This window comes from Phytophthora cinnamomi (assembly GCF_018691715.1).
Source record: "Phytophthora cinnamomi strain GKB4 chromosome Unknown Contig127, whole genome shotgun sequence".
Taxonomy (NCBI): domain Eukaryota; phylum Oomycota; class Peronosporomycetes; order Peronosporales; family Peronosporaceae; genus Phytophthora; species Phytophthora cinnamomi.
Window position 1 is genome coordinate 421,162 of NW_027151060.1, and position 24,744 is coordinate 445,905.

Sequence of the window (24,744 nt, forward strand, 5' to 3'; positions counted from 1 at the left end):
GACTGATTGCCTAGGACGGCACGTGGAAGACGGAGCTGGAGACGATGTTCTGGCGGCAAATGGGGCACGAGGGACGCGGCAGCTGCTCGACGCACGATGCGCAGTAGATGTGGCCGCACGGGATCAGCACGCGGTTCACCTTGTTCTCCAGGCACACGGCGCACACGAGCGAGTCCTGCACCTCCTTCCTCTCGCGGATGGCGGCGTCGATCTGCGCCGCGGCCGCACGCCGACCAGCCTCCGCCACCTCCAGACGACGTTGCAGACGTAAATTCTCCGCCATCAGGTCCTCGACGCTCGTATCCAGCGTCACATTCAGGCGCGACAATAAGTCGTTGACGGCCGACAAGACGTTGGACGAAGAGACCGCAGCTGAAGGCGCCTTGGTATGCGAAAACCCGGACACAATCGCTCCATCGTGGGATTCAGACGCGACGGCAACCACTGATGCTGGCAACGCGGTGCTGTCCGACTGGCTGGCCACGAGGCTCGCTGCTTGGCGCTCGCTGTTTGATGGCTGTCGACTGCTGCTGCTGCTGCTGCCTCCGTTGCTGGTTCCCACGCGAGCAGAGCGGAAGAAGTACAAATCAGTGGCGAGCAACCACCGCGTCGATGAGCCGGACACCTTCACTTCATATTGACTCACACCCGCGATATCACTGGGCTGCTCGCGTAAGACCTTGCCGTAGCACAGTGTTCCGCTGTCGTCTTCCACTGCCACTAGCTCTCCAGGTAAACACGAACGCAACGGAGCTAGCTCTACATTACTGCAGTCCGCCTCGGACAACGGTTGGCCCAGTACCCCACGAAGCTTCTCAACGATAAGAACCGAGTCTTCGTAGATATCAAGCTGCTGCAGCACTTCAGGGATCTTCATTTCATCACACGTCAAGATAGACTCAAGAACAGAGCAATTGTGGAGCACACCTCCGAGAAGCTGGTTGATACATCTGGCTACCAAATGGCTCGCTCGCATTCCCATCTCAGACCGAGTCTCGAGCGTGCGCTTTGCAAGGTAGATCCGCCTTCTTGTCTTATCCAAGAAAGACAAACTTCCCTGACGCGTGGTCTTTGTTACATCAATTCTACGCGCGGGAAACTCTAGTTTTGCAATGAACCGCGAGTGCAGTTCCGTCACGCAAGTCACTTCGTAAGTCGCCAAATTCACGATACGTTGGTTGAGATCTTCAAAGTCAGATATGAATCCAAATGCATCGTACGACGATGCTTTTTGCTGCTGGACAGTGATAATTTTTCGCAACCCGTCAGCGAACTGCTGCGAGGCCAACACGCTGTTGAAGTGCGCGATATCGTCACGCGCTAGCAATTCGGTCGGATTGCCCTCGCCATCTAACTCTTCGGTCACAACACTAGTAATTCCCGGCACTCCCAATATTTTGCAGCATCTCGTGCTGATCCGAGGATGTACCACGTAAAGTTCCGTAAGATCAATACTAGAGCACAACGCCGCTGAGTCATTATATGCCATCAGCAGCATTGACTTCATAATTGCCATGCTAGATGGAAGGAAGATAGATTTTTTTTCTTCAAGCGACAGGCGATGGCTGGATTCGCTAATGGCGGTAGCGAGGAGGTCGACTGCACGTGCCGATGCGATCAGCTCATTCAAGTTCAGCGGATGTCCACAACATTCTTCATTCAGATCCCGCAGCAAACGAATATAATCATTAACTTCGGGTGATTCTTTTGAGCCCATGTGTCGGAACAGCGCGTCGTACGCGCCGAATGCCCGAGGTACCTCAAACATCAGTGGCGATAAATTCTCGCCTAGATGGAAGAAGAGTCGGGAGCCCTTGACGAGGGTTGATCCAACTGGGATGACTGCCGCTGTGCTGAGAAGTTGCTGTGCTTCCATGCCAAGCTCTGCCCAGTGTTCCTGCAGAAACTTGAAAATTGCTTGGAAAACTTCGGTCATCGGCAAAAAGAACTGCCAATCCAATGACCTTGATGACACCGCGCGGTCGCCATTTGTAATGGACAGTAAGTGTACTACAACTTGGTCCTGCTGGGGTGGCGATTGAATTCCCAACCGACTGTAAAGAACGCGAGGAGGGAGGGCCACATTTGCTAGAATAGGCATCGTAGAGTACACTAGCGCCTGGTCTTCTGGAGTAGCGCAATCAGAATACTTTCGTACAACAGAGCGAGGCGTAAATTGACCTTGTTGTCTGTCAGAGGAATCCAGGTTGTCTTCGCCTGGATTGCTCGATGTCTCGTATACTGTGGCTGGGACAAAAGCTAGCGGCGCTATTCTCTCGAAAAATGACCGAGATCGATCAAATTTATCAAAATTCTGCACAAAATACTGATGTAGTGTTGTGATCAGATGATCATCGTCACGCGTTAGAGTTTGCTTACCCGAGCACTGTCCATCAATACGTTGAGCACACTCCACGAAGATGTCGACAGTCACTTCAGCTTGTAGTCCGATCTCGGCCATCAAGTCGAGCCATTCTGTCGTCCTATAGCGCTGTGCAGGAAATTTTCCCGGAACACCGTTGTAAATTGCGGCGAGAACACTGTTTCGAGGGTCACAATAAGCGTTTGCAGGTAAATAGCTTGCGCCTTCACACTCTTCACTGCGAAACAACGGCGACGTCCGTAGTAAAGCTGTCAGCTCCGCACTACCGCGCAATGATTGCCACTTTTGCAGGAGGATTAGCAATATCTGGTCCTGCTGAGATTCCAGCAACTCGTTGTACATGGGTAGTACATAGACCAAAAGTTTGCTGTCGCTCATTTCCTCGACACCAAGCTCCCTATAGAACGTATTTAATCGTGGATTGCTTTTGAGGAAGCGCTGTTGAGCATTGGGCGGCAAGGGTATGTCGGTCAGGTTGAGGCCCGGCGGGATTAGGAAGAAATCCTGTTCGCCGTGAATGGCGCAAGGAACATTTCCTATGTTTACGAAAATTGGTAGTTGCTTCAGTCGTTCCATTTGAATGCGATTGTACCCTCCATTGGTGTCTCCATTGTGACTGAAAAATTCGGCAATCAGGATTGCATGATCCTCGCTTAACCCTTCCCAGCGTAAATTTCCCCAGTCAGAGGCAAAGATGCCGTCCAGAACGATCAAACCCAGTTCAGCACTACGCGGCACAATGTCGCTTTCTTGCCCGCTAAGATACGCAAGTTCCACCATTGAGAGATTCAGATCGGATAGAACGTCATGAAGCGTTTCACGACTACAAAACTCGTGGGATTCATCCTCGATAGCGTAAATCGGTACAGCAAAACCTTCATCGACCGCTGTAGTTCCATCACCGTTTGCGTCTTCTTCACTATTGCTGACATTATCAAGGTCTACAGAAATGGAGTGAGGTGAGAGTACCTCTCCAACAACTGCAGCAGCAGCACCACCACCACCATCATCATTATTGGGCAAACTTTCGAGGTTCGGCGAGTGTTCGTTTTGCAAGGCTGAAGACAACATATCCATCTGAACAGGTAATGACATATCTTCGGTATCGTCACCGGACAAGCCTTCAGATCCATTCTCACCGTTATCGTCTTCAACGGTTTCCTCGCCATCCTCTTCCCCATCTACTTCATCGCCAGAAAAGATATCATCGCCGAGTTCTTCGTCTTTTAAAAACTTTGTTGAAGTTAGATCCATCAACTGCTTACGTTCAGCGTCGAAGTCAGCCATTTTTCGCTCTTCCTGCAGAGCAGATTCCTGAAACTTTTCCGCAACTTGTGTGGATATGTCACTATCCGCCGAGCCATCCCAAACACAAACAGCCATGTCCATTCTCCCGCAAGATACCAGTCGCGAACCTTTCACAGGAATAAGCGGCCAGGAAGAAAAATATTCCAAAGATCGACGCTCAAAATGCACTACTTGCCAGAAACGATACAGCCACAACTCGTCAATTTCAACAGGCGAGCTTGGATCCCAATCAACAATGCTCCGGCTCTTCCACGAAGGCGGCAATACTCGTTCAATATTATCCGAAAGGGTTTTGATCGAGAAAGAAGCCAACCCAAAAACGGCTGCAAAGCGAGTATCCGAGAAATACTTGGCTAGCCGACGCGAGGCTGCTAACGACACAAATAGGTGACCAAGTGGGCGAAGCAGCTCGATCTGGTTGAATGATGCTAGCACGTAGCTTGTGCGACGTTGATTCACTCGCAGGACTCCGATACTTCCGTCTTCTAGCGGCAGCAAAGAGAGTCCATGGAACTCGGTCCATACTGGGTCCATGTCACCGGGCAAGGGGGACGGCAAGTCGCTCAAACAATACTCCAATAGGGACAAACATATATCCGAGTGAACCTCAGAGCTGCTCACACTTCTTAGAAAGCGTCGCATAACTTTTGGAGTGACAGCATACACGCGCGACGGCAAAAGCCGTGAACAGTCCTGAAGAATTCTTGGGGGAACATCAAACGCTGGAAAATGGAGCTGGGCAAACGAAGCCACCTGAATATGCACAAGTCAAACCATATCATTACTCTGATATGACGATGATCGGTCAAAATCCACTCGGCTTACCTGAATATTCATGCCGTCTAAATCAAGCTGATAGCCGCTTCCTAAAGCACGAAAAATACCGTCGGAACACAAGAACAACTCTCGCGTACCAATTGAACGGAACGTATGAGCCTGTACGACAGCGGCAAGTTCCTTTTCTCCCTTTCGCTGAACAAATAAAGGTTACTTAGTATTAGTGTTCAAAACGGAGGCGTTATCAATCAACTGATTCAAATCTCACCTTTTGAAGCGCTGGCCAGACATTATAGAGCGCCTTTGGGAAAGGGCTCTCATAGCGCCGTTTAGCAATCAGGAGGAGCTTTACGTACGCATCTGCGGCCCCATCTTCTAATAGAATACGATTCCAACCAGCTGCAACGTGCTGTTCGCTGCCAGTTGCGGCAGCTACAACTCCTTCCCTGGTTATTTGGTTTGAAGGTGCTGTCAACGTGAGCTGCTTGTCCTTGATCGACTTTTTGAAACAACCATTGATATGAACGGGAAGGCCCACCTCCTGGTGGGTGTCTACAATCTTGAAGACGTGACCGCGTAGTCGTGGAGCTGGACTACCATTACGGAAGATATGACATGCAACACTCACGTACGGAGTCGAGTGAAGCATTTCATGTACTGCCGTGCATGCCAAATCACGACTCCTTCCCAGGCCAATGTTATCTGCAAACAACCACGTGTCTCGATATTGGCGATTTTCCAACTCAAGGTTGACCACGAACTCCATTTGGTTCTCAGGGGTTACAGGGCTTTTAAAAAAACTTTGCAGTGAGAATTTTTTCTTCCACTCTTGGTTTTGACGAGTCATGTTGCGTTTCCGTAACGTACCATCGGGCAAATCAAGAGCTACCTCGCCATGGCAGTGCGATGCAAACTCGGACTCTTTACCCACGCTCCATACTGAGATACGGTGCACCGACTCCGTAAAAATTAGCGTCTGGTACAACTGCGACTTTAGAAAGGAAACCAATTTATCTGCTTTTCTTGTATCCAACACACAGGATGACACAGGTGATCCTGTTTTCCGCCAGGGAAATCGAATCAACGTACTTTGTGTCCCTCGAGATACATTACTTGGGCATGAAGGGAGAGTTGTAAACGGTAGTAACTGATCCGGGTATCGAACGAAATCTTGGCTCAGAACTTCGTACCGTCGTCCAGTACTTATTGCCGGCCCTGAAGATGGTGTCGAAACTGTAATACCCCCACCAGAAGAGGATAGATAGCACCCGGTTGGATCTAAAATGTAAAAACCATCACCACTGAGAATTTGCATACAATCTGACGCAACGAATCCACACAAAAGCCCTGCTCGCGAAGACTCTCCATGAAACAAGTTGTTGATGTCGTTTTCGCTCAGAACCATACCGTGGATATGGATACACAGTGCTTCGTCTTGAAGAGGTTGAAGCGAGGGCTGAATCACGCGCTGCGACGAGTGATGACGGCTGTCCAAAAAGAAATCTACTTGGGTGCCCCCGAATCGTTCAGCTGCTAGAATCGTCTCCCAAAGAAATGCATGGTACCATTCGTTTTGAGGAGGCAGCACGTTATGCAACGCAGCAGCAGGTGGACAGACAACACGGCGGCTAGTCACCGACGTTTGTGCGAGTTTCGAGTGTAGCGAGGCAGCACCCAATAGACGCGCTACATCCTTAGGGACCTTCTTCGACACAAACGTCGCCCCTCGTCGAACTTCTCGCGATTCATTCCATTCCATGTCATCAAAGGTAAGCTGCATGGCTGGAATGAGCCGATTTGAGTGGTCGAGTAATACCATTTCTTGTGATGCGAATGAGCTTAACGCTGCCTCCAACGACGACAGATCCTCACCGACAATTTCGTAAATTTTTAAGCAAGCCACAACTTGCTTATCATCCAGAACTTTGTTTCGCGGGAGCCTCATGATAGCCTCTAAATAATCTACAGTAGTAAATTTCCCCTTAAGTCCAAATGAAGCAAGAAGAGACCGCGGAATAATGTGCTCGCTCGGACAGCTATACAACAAAGGCTCAAGGCTAGCATCAGCCTCTTCAGCAATTTGGCATGGGTATGCAAATCCGTTGCCTGTCCAAACCCACAAGGCATTTGCGAGCTTGCGATAAACAGGAGACATTGTCCAGACCTCCTCGTCTGAGAGTCGATGGCTTTCAATTTCCTCGTACATCAAATGAACTTCCGATAACGGGAAACGCCAACTGGGAGTCGACGACATTGTTTCTCCATTTTCTCTTTTGCGGCGATAGTCTTCCCATTTGATACCGATTGCCTCGAGCTGTTTTGCTATCACAAGCGAGTCAATTTGTTCTTTCCACCCAAAGGCGGTAATTAGCTCCTTGGATGTCAACTCGCCGTCCAAAATATCCATCGAAGACGAGCAAAACCACTGAATTCGTCACGAACAGATGCATCATTGACACGAGAAAATTAGTAGTGGTCATGCCAATTGAGAAACATAGACTGCTTACGTACCGCGTCCTTGAGTGGTCTCATCCTTGAAGCACTTGAAAAGCGATGGGTGCCACTTATGGTTGAACTTTTCCATGGCATTACAGGGTCTAGCGCTTCGATACGGACTGGTAACCACTGCACTTCTGCTAATTCCACCACTATATCCTGTATGGCTCGCACACTTTCACTGTCATCTTGCTGTTGATCGTCACCCAACGTTGATGACATCATAACATCGAAGTGTTCGTTAACGATTGTCAGCAAGCTATGAGCCTTGAGGAACGCCTGGTCGGCGGAATTGTCGACATTTTCTTCCGACATTGCTTCGATGGAACGCGCACTTTCCAATACTGCGTGGCATGATAACCCCGTGCGAAGTCCCAGAGAGCGCAGGATTTCAACTGTCGACGGTGTTGAAAACGTATGAGCAGGGAGACTGTTTTCGCCCACTAGCTCACTCAGAGCGCTTACACTAGGATCATGAAGCTGATTAATTGCCCGAAAAATCCGCTTTCTGGATGGGATCACAGCTTGGGTACTGATAAATTCCCGAAAGCGTGAATCATTTCGCTGGTGAAACGGGAGCGTCTCTAGCGCATTTACCAACACAGAGTCCACTAACTCACTGTCCCGATTCTCCAAAGATGACAATTGAGGGAAAACGTGATCCAGCAAAATTTTTGTGTAGCTCCATTCGTCAAGCCCGCAATCGCGCAAGAATCGTCTCGTAGCATCTTTCTCGACACGAAAAAACGACTCGTCAAGGATTCTGGGATCAGCATCTTCACCAGGTACGTAGCCTCCCCGCCTTAAAGTCACGAACTGCACCCCTGTAGTGTTTTGAGGAGCCGTTCCTTTTGAAGTGGGTCTTAGATGTACAGGGAATATCGGGAGCTCGAATAGAATTGGCTGGTAATCACTTGCCACAGCATCAAACGAGTTGTGAGAGAAGAAGTCGCACAGTACCTGCCGCTGGACTGCTGTCGTTGCAGCAAAGATATCGTCGAAGCTTTGTCTCTCATGTCGGAACTGATAGCGACTTAAGGCTGCCAGCACGCCATTTGAACTTAACTTAAAGGCGTACTTATGAGAAAGTAACCACTGCACAGTCTTTTCACCGCTGACGTACGATGTATCAACAAAATAAATGCCGATTTGTGTGAGGGTTTGCTGCAGTTGATGAAGTAGCTCCGGTGCCACTGACGCTGTTTCGGAAAGATAGACAACGAGACTAACATTTGCTGATAGACACACCCATCGATTTTCTTCATCACTAATGATGGGAACCAGTGGCCACTTCGTGAAGCCTTGGGGAAGCTGCTCGATCGTTGATAACTGAGTCTCAACATATGTCCATAACTGTCGTATCCAGTCCTTTCTTGATTGGAGATCGGTCACTAGGGAAGTCGAATCTAAAGTAAATATACCTTCCCGGACTTTACTCCAACAGCGACCAAGCACATGAGGCAAGAAGCCATCCAGGATAGCTACGAGGTCAACTACGTTGAGATTGGAGTTTTCGTAAACCAAAGGAACTTGGTCAAAGACTTGTTTGAACTCCTTGCGCACCACACGATGGGGGAACTCGTCCAAAAGTTGTTCTTCCATCGCATTTCCAAAAAAGTAGACCAGATGCTGCGTTATTGGATTGGTATTGTCATCACGCAGGTTTTTACTGAAACTAATGGTTCCAAACTTTCCGTCTTTCAGAGGCAGCAGCGGCAGTTGGTCGAGAGCTCGAATCCCTGATGGATCTAATTGTCCGTGACAATCCGATATGCAGAACTGAACAACCTGCGTGAGAATATCTTGGTCCAAATTAGGCAAGAAGTTTCCTTGTCGAGTTAGCTGTCGAAAAAGAGTAGGTGTCATCGCTCCATAAACAGCATCCAGCTCAATCAATAAGCGACGTAGGGCCACCGGTAGAAGAACTGTCGCTAAAGAAGCCGTTTCCAGGGCAAGTTCTAGGTTTTTCCAGTGAGTCAGACTGTCATCCACTAAAACACATGAATTTGGCGTGACAGATTTCCTTGAAGACCCAACAGACATATTTCCATCTGGTTGGCTTGTTGATGAGAAAAACACAGGACGGTTCTTCATAATGCGGAAGAGCTCGAGAGCTATGACGTCCCATGGACTGGAAGGTAACTTCGTCGGGAAAAATGATAAGTATTGAGATGAGTCACCCTCACACATCTCTTTCGCTTTCAACAAAAACGTTAGATAAGCAGGAGCAACTGCATCCATCAAGAGACTAGCATTCCACTCCGAGCGGAGTTTTCCATCGCCAGTCATATCGTCACCATGCCAAATGTCGCGCCGGTTGGAGGACAGTTCGAAGTAGCCATTGATGTGAACAGGCAAACCAACACGGACTGGGAGAGGCAAAAAGCAAAACGCTCTTCCTTCCGTCACTACTCCATCAATGCGGCCGGCAACTCCAACCCAAGGAATAAGCTTAAGAGACTCATTTTCAGCAGCACAGGCCATCTCACGAGCTTTTCCACCCCCAATTTGGTTGCATACGAGATAGGTTTCGGTAGTCTCCTCCACTTGGTCGCCGTTTGTCTCCATTAATCCTGGATCAATCGGATTTCCTCCGAAGTGGCGGTACAATTCTTTCAGCTGTTTTTGGTGTTGTCGATGGATATGGAGAACCTGGGTCACGGATGGTAGTTCTTCAGCTGGTGTTGATCTCAAGCGCGCGTAAAATTCTCTCTTAGCGGATAGCTCGGTCGTTCGGGATATGTTTCCTGGTAACTCATCGTTTCGCATAAATCGGTCGATCTTTCTCCACGCCTCGCCACGATCTTCTTCCGGAACCTCTGCATCGTACAGAAGGACAGGAGGCTGGTCAATCTGTGATTGGAGATATACTTCCACTTTACGAACATTACGAAGGAACAACATTGTGTCGATGATCGATGACTGAAAGCTCTTGAACAAATCCACGATCTCGTTGTGGGAATAACCTCGACGCTTGATTTCGCTGCTTTCGGCGAGAGTGCTGCTACGGAGCGGAAATCGAAATAACGTGCCGTTGTAGTGATGCTCGAAGTTGCAGCCAAACACGTCCTTGAATGGTGCAAACTGATCGGGAAATTGCTTAACGATGTTCGCATTAGCAAAACGAATCTTGATTCCAGGGTTCGCAGCTGAAATGCCAGGCAGGTACATTGCATGGGGATCGAAAATCACTAAAAGATCAACCAAAACAAGCCGTTACAAAGGTTAGTTAACGCGCTTGCCTTCTGTGTATAACTCAAGCACGTACCGATCGACTTGGCCGATACAATAGAAGGCAAGTCCGTGAAGTGGTATACCGAATTGAATCCTAGTCCAAAGCGTCCTGTTGTTGCTGCACGTTGGAGCTTGCTGGCTTGGCCAATGCGAGCAAGATTGATAAAATCTCCGTCACTAAATTCAGCATCATTGTACTACAATATGCATAACAAGGAAGTAAGAAAACATGAAGTTTAGCCCCACCAACAATGCGTAACGTACGCAATATAGCGATGGTCCTTGCCACTTCGCCATGGCTGGACTTAACAGTGATGACGTTCCATACGTGCAGCTGTTATACATAACGCACACGCGAGTTGCACCCGCGTCATCTGCGTTTTGAATGAGCTCACTGATAATATTCGGTCCGTCTGGATATTGCTCAAGTATATGCGCAATTCGTTTAGTCAATGCTTCGGTCTGACCGAACGCCTCCACATCGCCTTCACCACCAAACGACATAGCCTCGTGACCGCTTTCACTTAACAGCTGGCTTCGCAAGGAGCGAGATCCAATTTTTGCAGCTACTTCGTTCGAAATTTTGGGGTGGATAAATCGCGTGGACGTTGATGAGTCATAGTCACGCTTGTCTAGCCATGGCGCATCGTCATATGTCAAATTCGCAGCAAATTCAAGAACGCCATTTCGGTCTGGCGCGAACAACTCATAATCGGAGTGGTGTTGGAGTGTATCACTTATCAGTTGGATTAAGCCGATTACCGTTGTCAGCTTATCACCCGATAATGCAGTAGCCATGACACCATCTTCAGCCAGACTTTCATTGTACATTGCTCCAAGAACGTGTACATAGTCTGGTAGAGCGAATCGTTCCCGAACACCAATCGCGCGTAAGAATGGTCTGAAGTGGAGTAACTCATTCGGAATCGTATACAAATACGGCTCTGCATTCACAACCGCCACTGCTGCCACATGATTGGATGACACAAAGCGATCTCCAACCCACACATGCTTGCCATTTCCAGACAGAATAGCCAACACCTGCTTACGGCGATCTAATCCCTCAGTCTCAAAAAATGTTGACAGAATTTGGTATATGTTGTACACTGCAGACCAAATCACGTGCGTATCTCCAACACCCCCTTCTTGGTTTTGACACGTGCCGAACATTCGTGAGATTTCTTTTAATTGAAAAGCGACTGTGTCAACTGGTAGATGTTTGTCCCACCCCAACACGCCTCGCAACACCGCTGAATGCACTGAACATTTTATTATGTGGAATTGAGACGAGCAAAGCCACAGAAGCTTCGTCGGGCGAGACTGCTGCGGCGATGCAACTATTATTCGTTGCCCTTCCTTGTACCAGGGGGCAGCAGGGTGCGGCTTATCCTCGCACACAGGGATCCACATGATAATCGTCAACTTTGCTTTAAAATCGTTGATTTCAGCTTGTTCCATCGCTTGCTCCTCCTGTTCTTCCGGGGTTGGTACGCTGTCGTCATGTGTATCGAGCGCACGCAGACGATCATCACCTAATATGTTTCGTAAGAAACGAATGCCCTTACTACTTTTTGTTTTCTTTGCATGAATTGGTGCTTTCCGTTGAAGTGTAGCCGGGGTAACCAGTTGCTCCATGTGTGTATCCACATACTGAAAGAACTTGATCGATCGAGAGCGCAGTTTGTTGCACATTTCATCCAGCTCGCTTTCTTGTTTAACTCCATCACCACCAGCCGTAATTTTCAATTGATCGTTCTCCAAAGATACTGCCAGCGATAAAATGGACCGACGTGACAGCGTACGCTGGAGTCCTATTAATCTCAACGCGGAAAGTGGCTGAGGTTCCTGAAGCTCGAGGGCTGGGAAAAACGACTCGTCCATAATTTCCATGAATTCATCAATTTCGGGGTCATACAAGTCGCCAATGGATTTTAGATCTCCTGTCATAGTTGGGAAAATAGTTGCAGTTTCGACGATGCTCGACAAGATGCCGTCCGCATCTTGTCCAAGCAAAGTAGTTAGTTCAGCTAGGAGCTGACAGACAAATCTTACGCGCACTTTCGGGTCAACGCGATCAAAGCGAGGGATCAGATGCTTCGCAAAAAAATCTATCTTGGAGATCCGTCGAACACCCATTTGTAATAGAAAGTCTTCTAACATGGAGTCGCCTTCTTTCACACAAACAAAACTATCGTCCAAGAACCTTGGGGCAACACCCACACATAATAGCGCCTCTTGATATTCTGCTTCGATCTCTGCCAGCGATACAAACGAGGGAGAGAAATCGTTTACAGTGATTGCGCCAGCTTCATCATCATCCACCCATTGAATTCCGCGGTCTTCAACGCTACGCATCGCTCGAAATCCAGGAAATATTGGCAGCTTGCAGCAGATCTGTTTATGGATTTCACCAACGTCCTCACTGATCCCAGATACCAAAAACTTCAATAGGTGCTCCCGGTCAGACTTGTCAACATGCTCGAACTTCCTATCTGCCCGACCTGCTGTGCCTAGAACGACTCCAATACACGACAGAACACCAGCAGCTGTGGGCTGATGAATGTACTGCCACACATCCGGATTGGGCTGAAAAGATGAAAATATGTTTGGCAAGAGTAGACGCACTTGCAAATTTTGCAAGCACCGGAGGCAACCTTCAGGGATGAGTTCGACACTCAGCACACCTGCTGACACACTTAGCTGCGTCAACGCGTGGGACGACGTCGGTACAATCGGCCACTTATCCTTTAACGCAGAGAGATGGTCACTTTTGCCGATGTATTTCCAAAGCTGCCGAAACCATTCTTCGTTTGGAGCACCCTCTTCAATTGCCTTTTCAGTCCAAGGCACTGTCAGCTTTCCAAACCAATCATCAGGTAACACCACAGCGAGCATATCCTCAAACCCTTGGTAATCTAGTTTCTGCACATTAAGGTGCTTTTCTGCTGCTTCAGAAGAAAACATCTCTAATCCGCTTGAACCGATGGCCTCAATGTCAACTAAGTGACCTTTAGCTTTTTCCAACAACTCCAATTCTTCACGCGTTGGAATGAAAAATGGGGTGCTGGCTCCTTCTTCGTTTACTATAGATGGATTCGGATTTTGAAGCAACCAATTGAGAGCCGTTTCCACTCCATTATTTCCTGCTATTGCAAGTGCGTAAACAGCATGCTGGCGAGAGAAGCCCATCGCACATAAGTATTCAAGCTCGCTGGGGTCAAAGTTGGAGCGTCTATCAAACTTCCGAAGAGTTCCATCAGCGACTGGAAGGAGTTTTACCCCGATTAAAGCAGTTAATCGATCCGACTCCAAATCACTCAATATAAAGCTTAATAAGCACTCGACAGCACCGTGGTCGCCTACATGGCGAGAATCCTTGGTCTTGTATGCTTCTCGCACACGTTGTGGCTCAACGTACGAAGGTATTGTGCCTGTCTTTACCAGTACACGCTCCAGATCTTCGGCCAAGTTCTTGACAACAGGGAAGCCATCATCAATTAACAGCTGCTCCAGTTGATTCGAACGAGAGTAACTGCTACGAACAACCATGCTTTCAATGGGAGATACCCAACGACCCCCTCCAACTTCACTGTACAAACAGGGTTTATTGCGAATCAACGAAAAAAAAGCGTACGTTAGGGAATCCCATGGTGCAGGTGGAAGTGCTTGAGGCAGTAATTGCACGTGCTGATCCGGTTCCATTTCTTGAGTGTCAGCTAAAAGCGAAACTGCTCGTGCATAACATGGGGCGATAACATCGCGAAGTAAGGCAATATTCCACTGGGCGCGAAGCAGCCCGTCACCACTTAATCCTTCACCAAACCAAATATCGCGGCGGTTTGAGGAGAGCTCAAAGTATCCATTTACCTAACAACAGTACAATCACCGTTAGTTCAATTTAAAGCAAGCAACTCATCCCCTACATTTCACTTACGTGTATAGGTAAGTACGTATGTGTTGGCAAAGGCAAAAAGCAAAACGCCAAGCCAGTCATGACGGTATCAGTGCTCGTTAAGACAGCCACTCCACCCCACGGTACTAAACGCTGATTAGCATTAGCGGGATCACAGGCTATCTTGGTGCATTCTCCACCGCCCAACTGATTCATGATCAAATACGCGTACTCTCTCGTCCGACTGACGGCGCAGTCTCGAGCTTCAATCTTCAAACGATAATCGCAGATAATTCCTGTGAACACAGTGGAGTAGGCGTTAGTAGTTGCTCGTCGGGAAACATTTGCGTTCCTAACAATGCGCCTGTACCATCACTAGAGAAGCGTTGGGTGGAAGCACGACCTGGTGATCCTAAGCATGTGTGCTGAAGCGAGCGTTTAGCTTTAATTTCTTCTGTCATGTTGGTGATCAATGCTTCGTGTAGAATAGTCGGAGCTTCGTCACCAACTCGCCATTCCAACACCGATATTTTGCACACATTGCGCAAAAACAGCAGTACAGTCGGCAAGCTATCTGCGAACTCCGTCAGCATTTCCGCCACCTTGACGGGCGCTTGAGCACGATTGGAGAGCTTGCTGTGTTGTGCCTGATCTTCTGTCCTTAGCGCAAGGCGAAAAATCGTCCCCTGCCAAGGTAAATGCAGGATATGAATGGTTTGAGATGAATGCAAAAGGCTAGTAGCTCAAGCAAATCCTACCGAAAAGGGCTCAGAGAAGTTGCATCCGAAGCAGCGAAACGGCGCAATTTGATCCGGAAAGTTGGTCACCAAATCAGGATGCGCTATATAGTCGATCATTTTACCTGGGTTACTTGGATTCACGTTCGGCAGATGACACGCCTAATGACGACGAACGCAGGCATCACGGAAGAACAAAACCAGTGTCAGACAATCCTTTGTGTCACTGTTATCCACCGTAGCAATCAGCAACTCGGCTCGCACCTGAGGGTCGAAAAACACTAGCTGGGAGCCACTAACAAACGTCGGCAGATCGGTGACGTGATACACTGCACGAAAATTGACGAGCAACCACCAGATCATTTCAGTAGCCAACAGCTTAAGCCATCGCTTTAGTGAGCTCACAAGCATCTATCACGATCCTCGACGTACCCGAATTAAAGCCGACACCGAAGCGTCCAGTCTTCCACCCTTTCGAGTTGTCTTTCTTCAACGAGTCGCCAATGCGCTGCGTACCCGATCCACCACACACATATCAGCATATAAACGTCATTCCCAGTAAAACCAAACAGCGAACCCCAGACAAGAGGAACTGCTGTCTCCACTCACCTGAATCGACTGAAAGTCTGCGTCAGTGAATGTGGCGTTGTTGTGCACCAGCAGCGAAGGACCTGCAACACACCGCCAACACAAGAAACACGCAGCCGCCAGTGAGCACCCAAGGAGAGGCAGGAACGGCACGGCGGCGACCTCTCGAGAGACAGCGGAGCGGCTTCCTCTACCTTGAAACGTCTCGAGCTTCTCGTACGCGAGCCCCGTGGACGCGTGCTGGCGGTAGTCCAGGCACAAGTTCACCTCGGTGGCGCCAGCGTCGTCGGCGTTCTGCACCATCTCCTTGAAGATCGACGTGCCCTCTGCGAGGAGCAGAAGATCAACCCACGAGAAAGATCAGAACGTTGTTTCTCTCCTCTCCCTCTCCTTCCTTCCCCTTGTGAGCCACAGCTGCGGACGGCCACGCGTACCGGGATAGTTGCGCAGGATCTCGCGGATCCGCACCGTCAGGTCGATCTTCTGCCCGAAGTCATCGCCGAAGTACACGTCCGCCTCCACCATCTCAGCGGGTTGATGTTGCGGCGGGTCTGTGTTTTTCGGACTGGAAGAAAACAAATCGCACTTTTGGTGACAACCTGAAATATTCGAGTAGAAAGTCACTATTGTGAGTTTATCGACGTATTTCTCAATTGGAATATTCGGTATGTAAGGCAATTGTCATATCCAGCAACGTCGTATCCAAAGTCGTCGACACGACCGCACCCGCGCGCCGAATACGCGCTCCGATTGTCAACCCATTCGGCCCGCTTGTTGCGCCAAAATGACTTGGCCTTCGTATGACAAAAACAAAGAGATATGGTAGGCCAAATAGATTTTCTTTCTCATTGCATAATACAAGGGGAACCAAGGGCCATTCAACTGAAGGAAAGCAACCAGCACTATACTGGCAGCAATGATAAGCCGAGGGGTGTGAAAGAAGCAGGCGATTCTTTATGCCATCACTTCCGAACTGACGGCCAAGTACTACCTACAACTACCGCTTGCAGGCAACATTTCAAGTATGATGACGGCTACCGATGCTGAGACTGGCGGCGGCCTTGACAGATTCAACGGCAAGTCCTACACTATATGGAAAGACAAGCTGTTGACACACGTCAACTCGTTGGACCATGAGTACCAGACAAGTCTGCTAGAGAAGTGGCAGTCTGAGGCGAAGGTACCGTCATGGCCGACTTCCTGCGGAGTACCCGGAGAAATAAGTGTCGCTGACCACCGAAACTCTTGACCCAGAGGCGCTCAGGATGAGGTGGGACGTGGTGCACTGGAACAGGGGAAGAGGCGACTTGCAGAACCTGCTCAGTCGGGTTCCGCCCAACTTGTTTTTGTCGACGCTGCCGGACGTGGCCTCCGCAATGAACCCAGCCCCTAGCGCGACCTAAAACCTATTCGCGCAACTTTAGAAAGCAAGGAACGAACTTAACAGGAAGACGCGCAAGCTATTTTACCCGGACATGGTGACGGAGTCCTGACTTTGCGTATAAGTGCTCTCCCAACTGCCGAACGAGTGCTGGGCCTCCTCCATCTCGATGTCCAAGGAGGACTTCGTGGTGGACAGGGCGGAGGCGACCTTGCGCCGAATCTTCGGCGACAAGTCAAAAAGGGAGGTGGGCTTACGGAGAAGGGCCGGGCAACTCCCATCAACAGTGTCCGGACCAAGCCTGGACGGAAACGAAGCCCGCCGATACTGATGACGACAAAACGACAAAATAGGAGTTACACACTGCGAAATGCAGCTGGCACCCAAAATGTGGGTGCCACATAGATAAGATCGAGGACGTGACCGAGGCGGCGGGGGAAAGACCAGGTCCACCCATTCCGCGGCCTGGCCACGCGGCCCCGTGAAGGCTTCACTGAAGCTCCTCACTTCACAATCATCCGCACACGGCAGAAATCAACAGCGCGGCATATCTCGGCCGCGAACTCAGGCTGGCACGGCGGCACCGCGGCAGACATCGGCGGACACGGCGGTATTGCGCGTATGTGTGCATTAGGCTGCAGCTTGTGCGGAACGAGTTGAAGGGCTTGCTTCTAGCTGATGGCTGCGGGCTGTTGCCTACGTATGCGTAGTATTGGTATGTCGCGTCCAGCGCTGGACATGCATGGCGATTGGGATTAGGGTTAGAGTGTAGCATTTATTAAAAGTTAACTAAAAAGTAAAGCATGCATGGTTTGCTAGTCTCTCTTCTTCAGTCTTCCACAGCTTCTACTTCAATGTAACCATGCTCTACCCTATGCTGCTTGCGCTGCGTGTACTTCTTGACCGCACCGGAAGGGTGGTAGGGGATAGACCCCCAAGTTGATTCCCATGTCGTGAGAAACTCAACCCTTTCATTAGCGCGCCTATCCTCCAGAACGGTACGGTACGTTGGCTGTCTCTGTAAGTCGATTCCAGTCGGCACGACCCATTCACCCTCCCCTGCGTCGTCGCCCATCGAGCGACTTCTACAAGACGGTTTTTGGTGATGCGCGGGTGGGGTACCGCGTCCAACAGCCGCTTAATTGCGTCCCCGGTACTTGAGGCGTCGTTTCGGATGACACCTCACGGCCTCAAGTACCAGGCAACTGCCTCATCTAATCTACCCCACCCTCGCGCTTTGAGGTGCTGCTTGCACCAATCGAAAAAGCCCAGAATGCGTTAGGGTACTTGGTCGGACTCGGTGACCTGCATCTTGTGGTCGCTTGGGGGAATTTGGGGAATTGAACAGTGAGTAGCAAGCAAGTTGTGCGCAGGCAGCACTGCTGGGTGAATTATTGGTAGATTATTAATCGGATCAATTACGGGTCTGGTCTGGCCGCTGGTCTGGCTGACCCAGACCCATATCCATAGATATATTACCACAACGAATAAGTTACTTGCAGACCAGACCCAGACCCTTACCCGACAAATGCAGCTACTACATTCTTTCACCAGACATGATACTGGTAGTTACCGGTTTTGTTTTTGGTCTCGTCACAAATCATTTGGCCGCGCCATGAAACGTTTGGCCAAGCCTTCAACCGTTGCGCATTCAACTGCTCAGTTTGGAAATGGCCTCCAACACGACAACTGAGGTTACTGCACTGTCGCCGTGGGGCTATCACGTGGCGCAGCTGCACCTCCTAGCTAATGTCATCGCCGAACTCCTACACGGAGTCAAATCGGGGGAGTATGCCCCAGTCCTTAGGACGGTGGGGGCAGCTGAGAAGGACGAATATCGTCAGCAGTCCCGCTTACAGGTGAAGGCAACCAAGCTGTCGGATGCAATGCAATTGCTGCATCAGGAGCTCTGCTGCGTGGTGCGCATGCACAAGCGTAGCTATATCCCAACAGTCTACCATTTCATGAAGTCGAAGGCTGGTGGATGCGAGCAAGATCCCCATCAGGACTACACCCCGGCCGCAATCGCAAAGGTAGCCACCAAACAGCCTGGGACCATTCCATGCAGCATGATTATCGCACTAGACGATGGTACCAAGCTCAAGGTGTTCGACAGCTGCTACCGAAACCTCGACCACGCGCGTTCGTCGGTAATCGAGCTTCAACCTGGTTGGTACATCCTGTTTCGTGACGACCTCTTTCACGGAGGCATGGCGTGAGCGAAGGAAACCTTCACCAGCAGCTCATTCTACACTTGTTCCATTTCGGCCACCGTTCTGCCTTCCATCTTTCTCCTGGTGGCGAAGAAAGCTATCTGAGAAGGCTAGAGAAAATTCCTACCGCCTTATCCTATGAAGTCAAAAACAAAATTCTGCTTCAAGTTACTTATAATTTAGAACTTGAGTAACTAACCACCAGAGCGCTGTTCCCCTCCCGCCAAAACCGAGCGAATGCGCTGGTCACTCGCGTAGTAAGCCAATCTTCTGTTCTGGCTTCGCCAGTCTGCACCGTTTCCACTACCACCTCCCAATGCGCTGTGGAGATCACGTCGAAGTGCGTCGACTCAGCGTTGGAGATGCTTAGTTTCAGGGAGAACATGCTGAATACCAGAGATTTTCCGAACGGGGAGGAGAAAGGATATATTTTCAAAAACTGCGTCGCACTACGTTTTTGACGCAATTAGTCAAAATACTTTGTTGCAGCCTACTGACCGCGAGTCAGAGAAACCCTACTCGCCACCAAAGATCCCACGTTCGCGCCGTACACGAACAGCGTGTCGACGAGTTAACGTCAGTCGAGATGACATTCCAACAAGCGGTTGGCAACGGGATCGGCTGATGTTTCCCGGTTTTGTGTCCTGTGCTTGACTTGTATCTCATGCAAGACTCACAACACTGGATATAGGCTTCCATGTCCATTTCCACGCTCGACCAGAAGTACCACTGCGCAGCAGCAAATTGCGTTCTTCTGATTCCGGGATGTGCCATGATTGCGGTGTTGTCGCGTTGTGGATCACATCAAGCCGAGTTTCCGGTTGTTCATGATGCACAGTCGACGTAAGCTGTCGTCAGGCTTCAAATAGATCAACCCGCGGATAACTTCGTCCTCGCCCGATTTGTGCCCTGACTTCCACAACCGCTTCAACCTGGAATCCTTGTCGCATGCATTCTGAAACTCCTCTTCGTTTGAGTATCCAGTTGCAATTCCATACACCACTGAGCCGTGTCCACACCGTTCATCTCTGAGCCTGGCACTTTGTCAGCAAACATTACGGGTTGATCCTGTGGTGAAATGCTCCCGATCTTTTCCGTTGCCTTATTTCGTCGAGAGGCGGCTTAACGTACGTCCGTGCATGTCGGAGATGCGAGGCACCGCGTGCACATCGAAACCGGTCGTGGCTGTGGCGTTTTGTCATCTTTGTCCTCCCCCGGGCTTGAGGGAGTGCCAAGGGGCGCGATAGAGCGTCGGCGAATACGTTCGGAGTTCCTGGCCGATGATGCAACTGGAGCGACGCGAAGAAGTCCGGCCAACGCGCCAGGCGTCCAAACAGACGTGGGCGCTGCAAGAAACCACTTGCACACAGAGTAGTTCGTGAAGATTTCAATGAGACGCCATGGAGGTAGTGACGCCATCGTGTAAGTAATTCCTTCTCATGAACGAACCAGTTCAGTTCGTGCGGTCCAAGGTTATTGCTGAAGAAGGCCACGGGGAGATCATTGTCATTGTGCAACTGAGAGAGCACTCTACCAATAGTGGCGTCTGTTGTGACGATAAACGCTTTGGCAAAGCCGGGCAGGTGCAGCACTGGCGCGTGCTGGATCTCGAGCTTAATGGCATTGAATACCTGCCGCTGTGGTTCGTCGCATACCCAAGCCACATCTTTCTTGACGAGAGGGGCAGCGCTAGCGTCGCAAAAAAGTAAATAAATGGACGGTAATAACCGCGAGACCTACGAAGCACTGAAGTTCCTTGATGTTACCAAGGTCTGCCCACTTCGCGATGGTTCAAGTCCTGCGAGCGTCCATATGTAATCCATCGGTCGGGATCGTGTGACCAAGGAAGTAAACCGATGCTTAAGTCGCATTTGTCGGGACAAACATACAGCTTGTTAGCGCGAAGGAGTTCACACACCTGCCACAAGTGCTCGACATGGTCGGTCATTGATCGCAAAAAGATGCAGATGTCGTCGAGATGAACAGAAGGTGGTTCAGCAGCTTGCGTATCAGACGCGTCCGTGTGACCGGCATGCCAGCCAAGCCCATCGGTGCCACGTTCCAATGGTATACAGCGTCGGGCAGAATGCAACTGCCAGTGCAAATCACCGCAGGTCCCAAACCAGATAAAAATTGAGCCAATCACCGAATGGTATTTTGTCGTTTTTAGCCAATCAAATACATATATTAGGACCATAATTCTGAAGCTGACAGTCGGTAAAATGGAGGCAGCCGTAGACGACGACCAGTCAAGCGCGCGTCCGCAGGACACTTCTGCAGCGGTTGCTGGGGATGACCAACAGAAGAAAAGGAGAAAGCACTACTCAATTAAGGTCAAACGTGAAGTCCTGCGTGCAACTCAGGGCCTCAACCAGCGCGATGCTTCTCGACAGCAAGGGGTTCCGCGCTGGACGCTCGTCGATTGGCGACGAGCGCAGGAGAGTATTGCTAGCTATTCCGGCAGCGAAAAGCGTTTCTTGCGCGTGCCTGGCCGCCCCGAAATTGTACCCTTTGGCACAGAACTGGTCACGTACATGAAGGACACGCGCAGGGAGGGCAGCGTGCTGACAGCGAAGGTCACGGCTACATCCGTGCGCGACCAGCACCCACGTTAGCTCGCCAGCTACATTGAGGGCAAAAAGGACACATAATTCTGAAGCTGACAGCCGGTAAAATAGAGGCAGCCGTAGAACAGCACACGATTCGCTGCTCCGACTCCTCAGGCGCTTTGCTTATCGACATGGGTTCGTGCAGCGCACGCCAAGCGGACTGAAGGTACAGGCGCTATTTAACTGTTTTAGCACTCCTAAATTGTTATTTTTGCTCGTATTTTGTATTTTAACTGTTCTATAACTGTATGTGGTGGTGTTATGCTGTGTAAATGTTGAGATGTTGCTGTAGGAAAAGCTAGAAGGTCTCGTTGCAGTGCGTGACGAGTTCGCTAAAACTTTCAGTGAGAAGTATGGGTCATTTGATGCGGTTCACATCTACAACGCTGATGAAACCGGCATCTACTTTGACACCCCTCCCTCTAAAATGCTGTCTGAGAGGGGAAATCCCGCCTCAATAACGGCTGAGTTGAAGCACTCGGCGCGCCTCACAGCCGTTTGCACGATTCGAGCCGACGGTTTGAAGCTGCCATTACTCTTTATTGTGCGAGGTGAACAAGGGGGCACTATCGAGAGGGATGAGCTCCCGACTTATCCAAAAGGTAACTTAAAGTGGTACGCACAGTGTACTTTTACTAACGAAAAAATTGTATGTAGGTCATGTTTACACTGTACAGACTAAAGCTTGGATGGATTCACGTGTGTGGGAGTTCTACCTACGCTCCCTGCTTGCCCATCACATCACGCAAGGCTCTGTCCTGCTTGTAGACAATCTCGACTGTCATGTTTCGGCTGCTTCTGAGGCTATTGTGCGCAGTGATCTCGTCTGCACGCTGCAAGCGCTACCTACAAACGCTACTTCTGTCTGTCAACCTTTAGATGTAGGAATAATGGGCCCCCTCAAGGCTAAACTGAGGGGGTTGTGGATGGAGGAAAGGCCGCCGCCTCTTCCACATGGCTAGAAGCGACCGGAAGGGACAGCAAAGCAAAAGCGGCTGGAGACAGTTGCCCGAACCATCAAGGCCTGGGAATCCTTCAAGCTACAAACGGTAACAAAAGCGTTCAACAAAGCGCTTTTAACTCATTTCTAGCAAAATACAGCTGCCTCTTTATTTTGCAACTAAAATTGCTCTAATATTTAGGTAGCCATAAGATTAATGAGCTTTTTTTACCAATGACTTTGCGACTATAGGTGGCAGTTACATTCTGTCCGATGCTGTACTTCATGGTTGGTCCTGAATGCCGTGTATTGCATGGACGTAGGAGACACGTGCATCTGATGATATCCACTGGCGAGGTCGAGAATCAAAAATAACACTGCTCCAGTCATACGATCAAATCATTGCTCGTAGTGTGGCAGCGGTTTCTTAGCAACATCGGAGGCGGCGTTCACCAGGCGGTAGTCGATGACCCATCGAATAGGCATGTACGGGTTGTTAGAATGCAGCCACTCCAAGCGTGATGGAAACTTGCCAGTAGTGGGGTCCATTTTAGGCACGCCGAAGATATTTGATGCCCATGGAGAATCAGACACTTCGGTAATATTTTTTAGCACCTCAAACAAAAATGTGCACTGCTTCTTGCTCGACCTTGCACACGATTTCAAGTCCACTTTGTGATCTATTGAGCGACACGGTGGCAACCCAGGTGGCAGCTCGGCTGGAAAGGCATCCGCGAACGCTTCGAGCACCTCTTGAAGCTGAGGCGAAACAGTTTTTACCTTGGGCGAATCCTTCACTGTGACATGATGCTGTTCGGCGAACTCTTCCTCCTTCACCTTTGCCTTAAACTCGGCTGTCGAGAGTAGGCGCCTGAATCGTTACCACTCGCTTTGTCGAAGACACTCGGTAATGTTTGACATTCCAACGTTGTTATCGAGCTCGGTCCCAGTGGCATACAGAAGTCCCCTGTCTTGACATGATCGCCGGGCTGCTGCCTCAAATGCGGAGGCAGTGGATGCTGAAGCAACCCGGTCCCAGGATCTCGTGGCTGGAACTGCATCACTCCGGTTTGCCAGTTGATGCCTGGGTTGAAGTGTACCTGCCAGGGAAGACCAAGGATTGCGTTTTGATCTGCCGACACTTCCCACTCACTGAGAGATACACTGTTGATGTCCTGACCCACGAAGTAGTAAATAGTCTCCAGACACCGCTGTGCCGTACGGGCAGGTGTTGACGTGCCATCAAAATGATCGGTCGTGACCTAGGTGACATGAACGTAATGTTGCGCGAGACCGGGGCGCATGATGTTCTGTTCTGCCCCGCTGCCAATCAAGACTCGCACCGCACGCCTATACATTATCCTTTCAAATCGCAACGGTTCCTGTTTGGATGACGACCTGGCGTCGACGGACACCATGATCAGCTGCAAGCTGTCGATGACCTCGACGTGGTCTTTGCCGCAGCTCGAATAGTCATCGTCATCATCTTCATCATCATCGGAGGCATTAATCTCATCCTCAATGCAGCGGAAGCTCTAATTAGTGCGAAACAAATCGCGACCTTGTGCAGCACGAGACGGACGTCACAGGTTGTTGCGAGCTTGTTTTTGTTTTGCGGTACTCAACCAGGCGGTGTCCGGGCTCCTTGCAGTAGAGACACAAATTGCGCCACATACACTCCTCACGTCAGATAAGACGCGCATTGCCAATCTCCATCGGGGTTGGTTGTTCTTCCTTACGTTGTCTCAGTTGCGGATACGATCGGCGTTGCAATGGGCGATGTCCTTATCTACCATGTTGTCGAGAGGTGACAGGATGCGTGCGATCATACCTCAAATCTAACGAGATAGTGGGTTCCAAAATGAAAGATTAGCCGCGAGGCTAGACCTTGATCTCAGATCGCTTAACCTAGATTCTGAGCCAAAGCTCAGATTCCAGGCCAAGTGAAGCGTGTGTTCCTCACTCTCCAACCCCTCGTTTTGTTCTTCCTAAGGCTAAGCTGTGGATCCAGATTTGCGTTGGCCACACCAGCTGCCTTCGAACTCGAGCGTAACCTGTCGGTCCCAGACGAAGCTTGCTCCTCTCCTGGAAGACCCTTGTCCGCATGTGTGAAGGCCACTGCCCCAGTTTCTTGAATATAAACGCTCGTTTGTAGTGGAGGTACATGTCGTCTATAGCCTGCGGCT

General features: G+C 49.9%; 2 protein-coding genes across 2 annotated transcripts; both read right to left on the reverse strand.

Annotated features, from left to right (window-relative positions):
* Positions 1–10: 10 nt before the first annotated feature.
* IUM83_07145 (uncharacterized protein) lies at positions 11–7,000 on the reverse strand (the record flags this gene model as incomplete). The annotated part of the gene is made up of 7 exons (XM_067931411.1): positions 11–871; positions 4,406–4,444; positions 4,517–4,557; positions 4,606–4,663; positions 4,737–4,843; positions 6,770–6,893; positions 6,980–7,000. 7 exons carry the CDS (start codon positions 6,998–7,000, stop codon positions 11–13), a joined length of 1,251 nt encoding a protein of 416 aa, XP_067780273.1.
* Positions 7,001–14,989: 7,989 nt separating this feature from the next.
* IUM83_07146 (uncharacterized protein) lies at positions 14,990–15,940 on the reverse strand (the record flags this gene model as incomplete). Its single annotated transcript, XM_067931412.1, has 5 exons — positions 14,990–15,156; positions 15,260–15,335; positions 15,437–15,498; positions 15,610–15,741; positions 15,850–15,940. The coding sequence occupies 5 exons, from the start codon at positions 15,938–15,940 to the stop codon at positions 14,990–14,992; spliced, it is 528 nt and encodes a 175-aa protein (XP_067780270.1).
* Between the last annotated feature and the right edge of the window lie 8,804 nt (positions 15,941–24,744).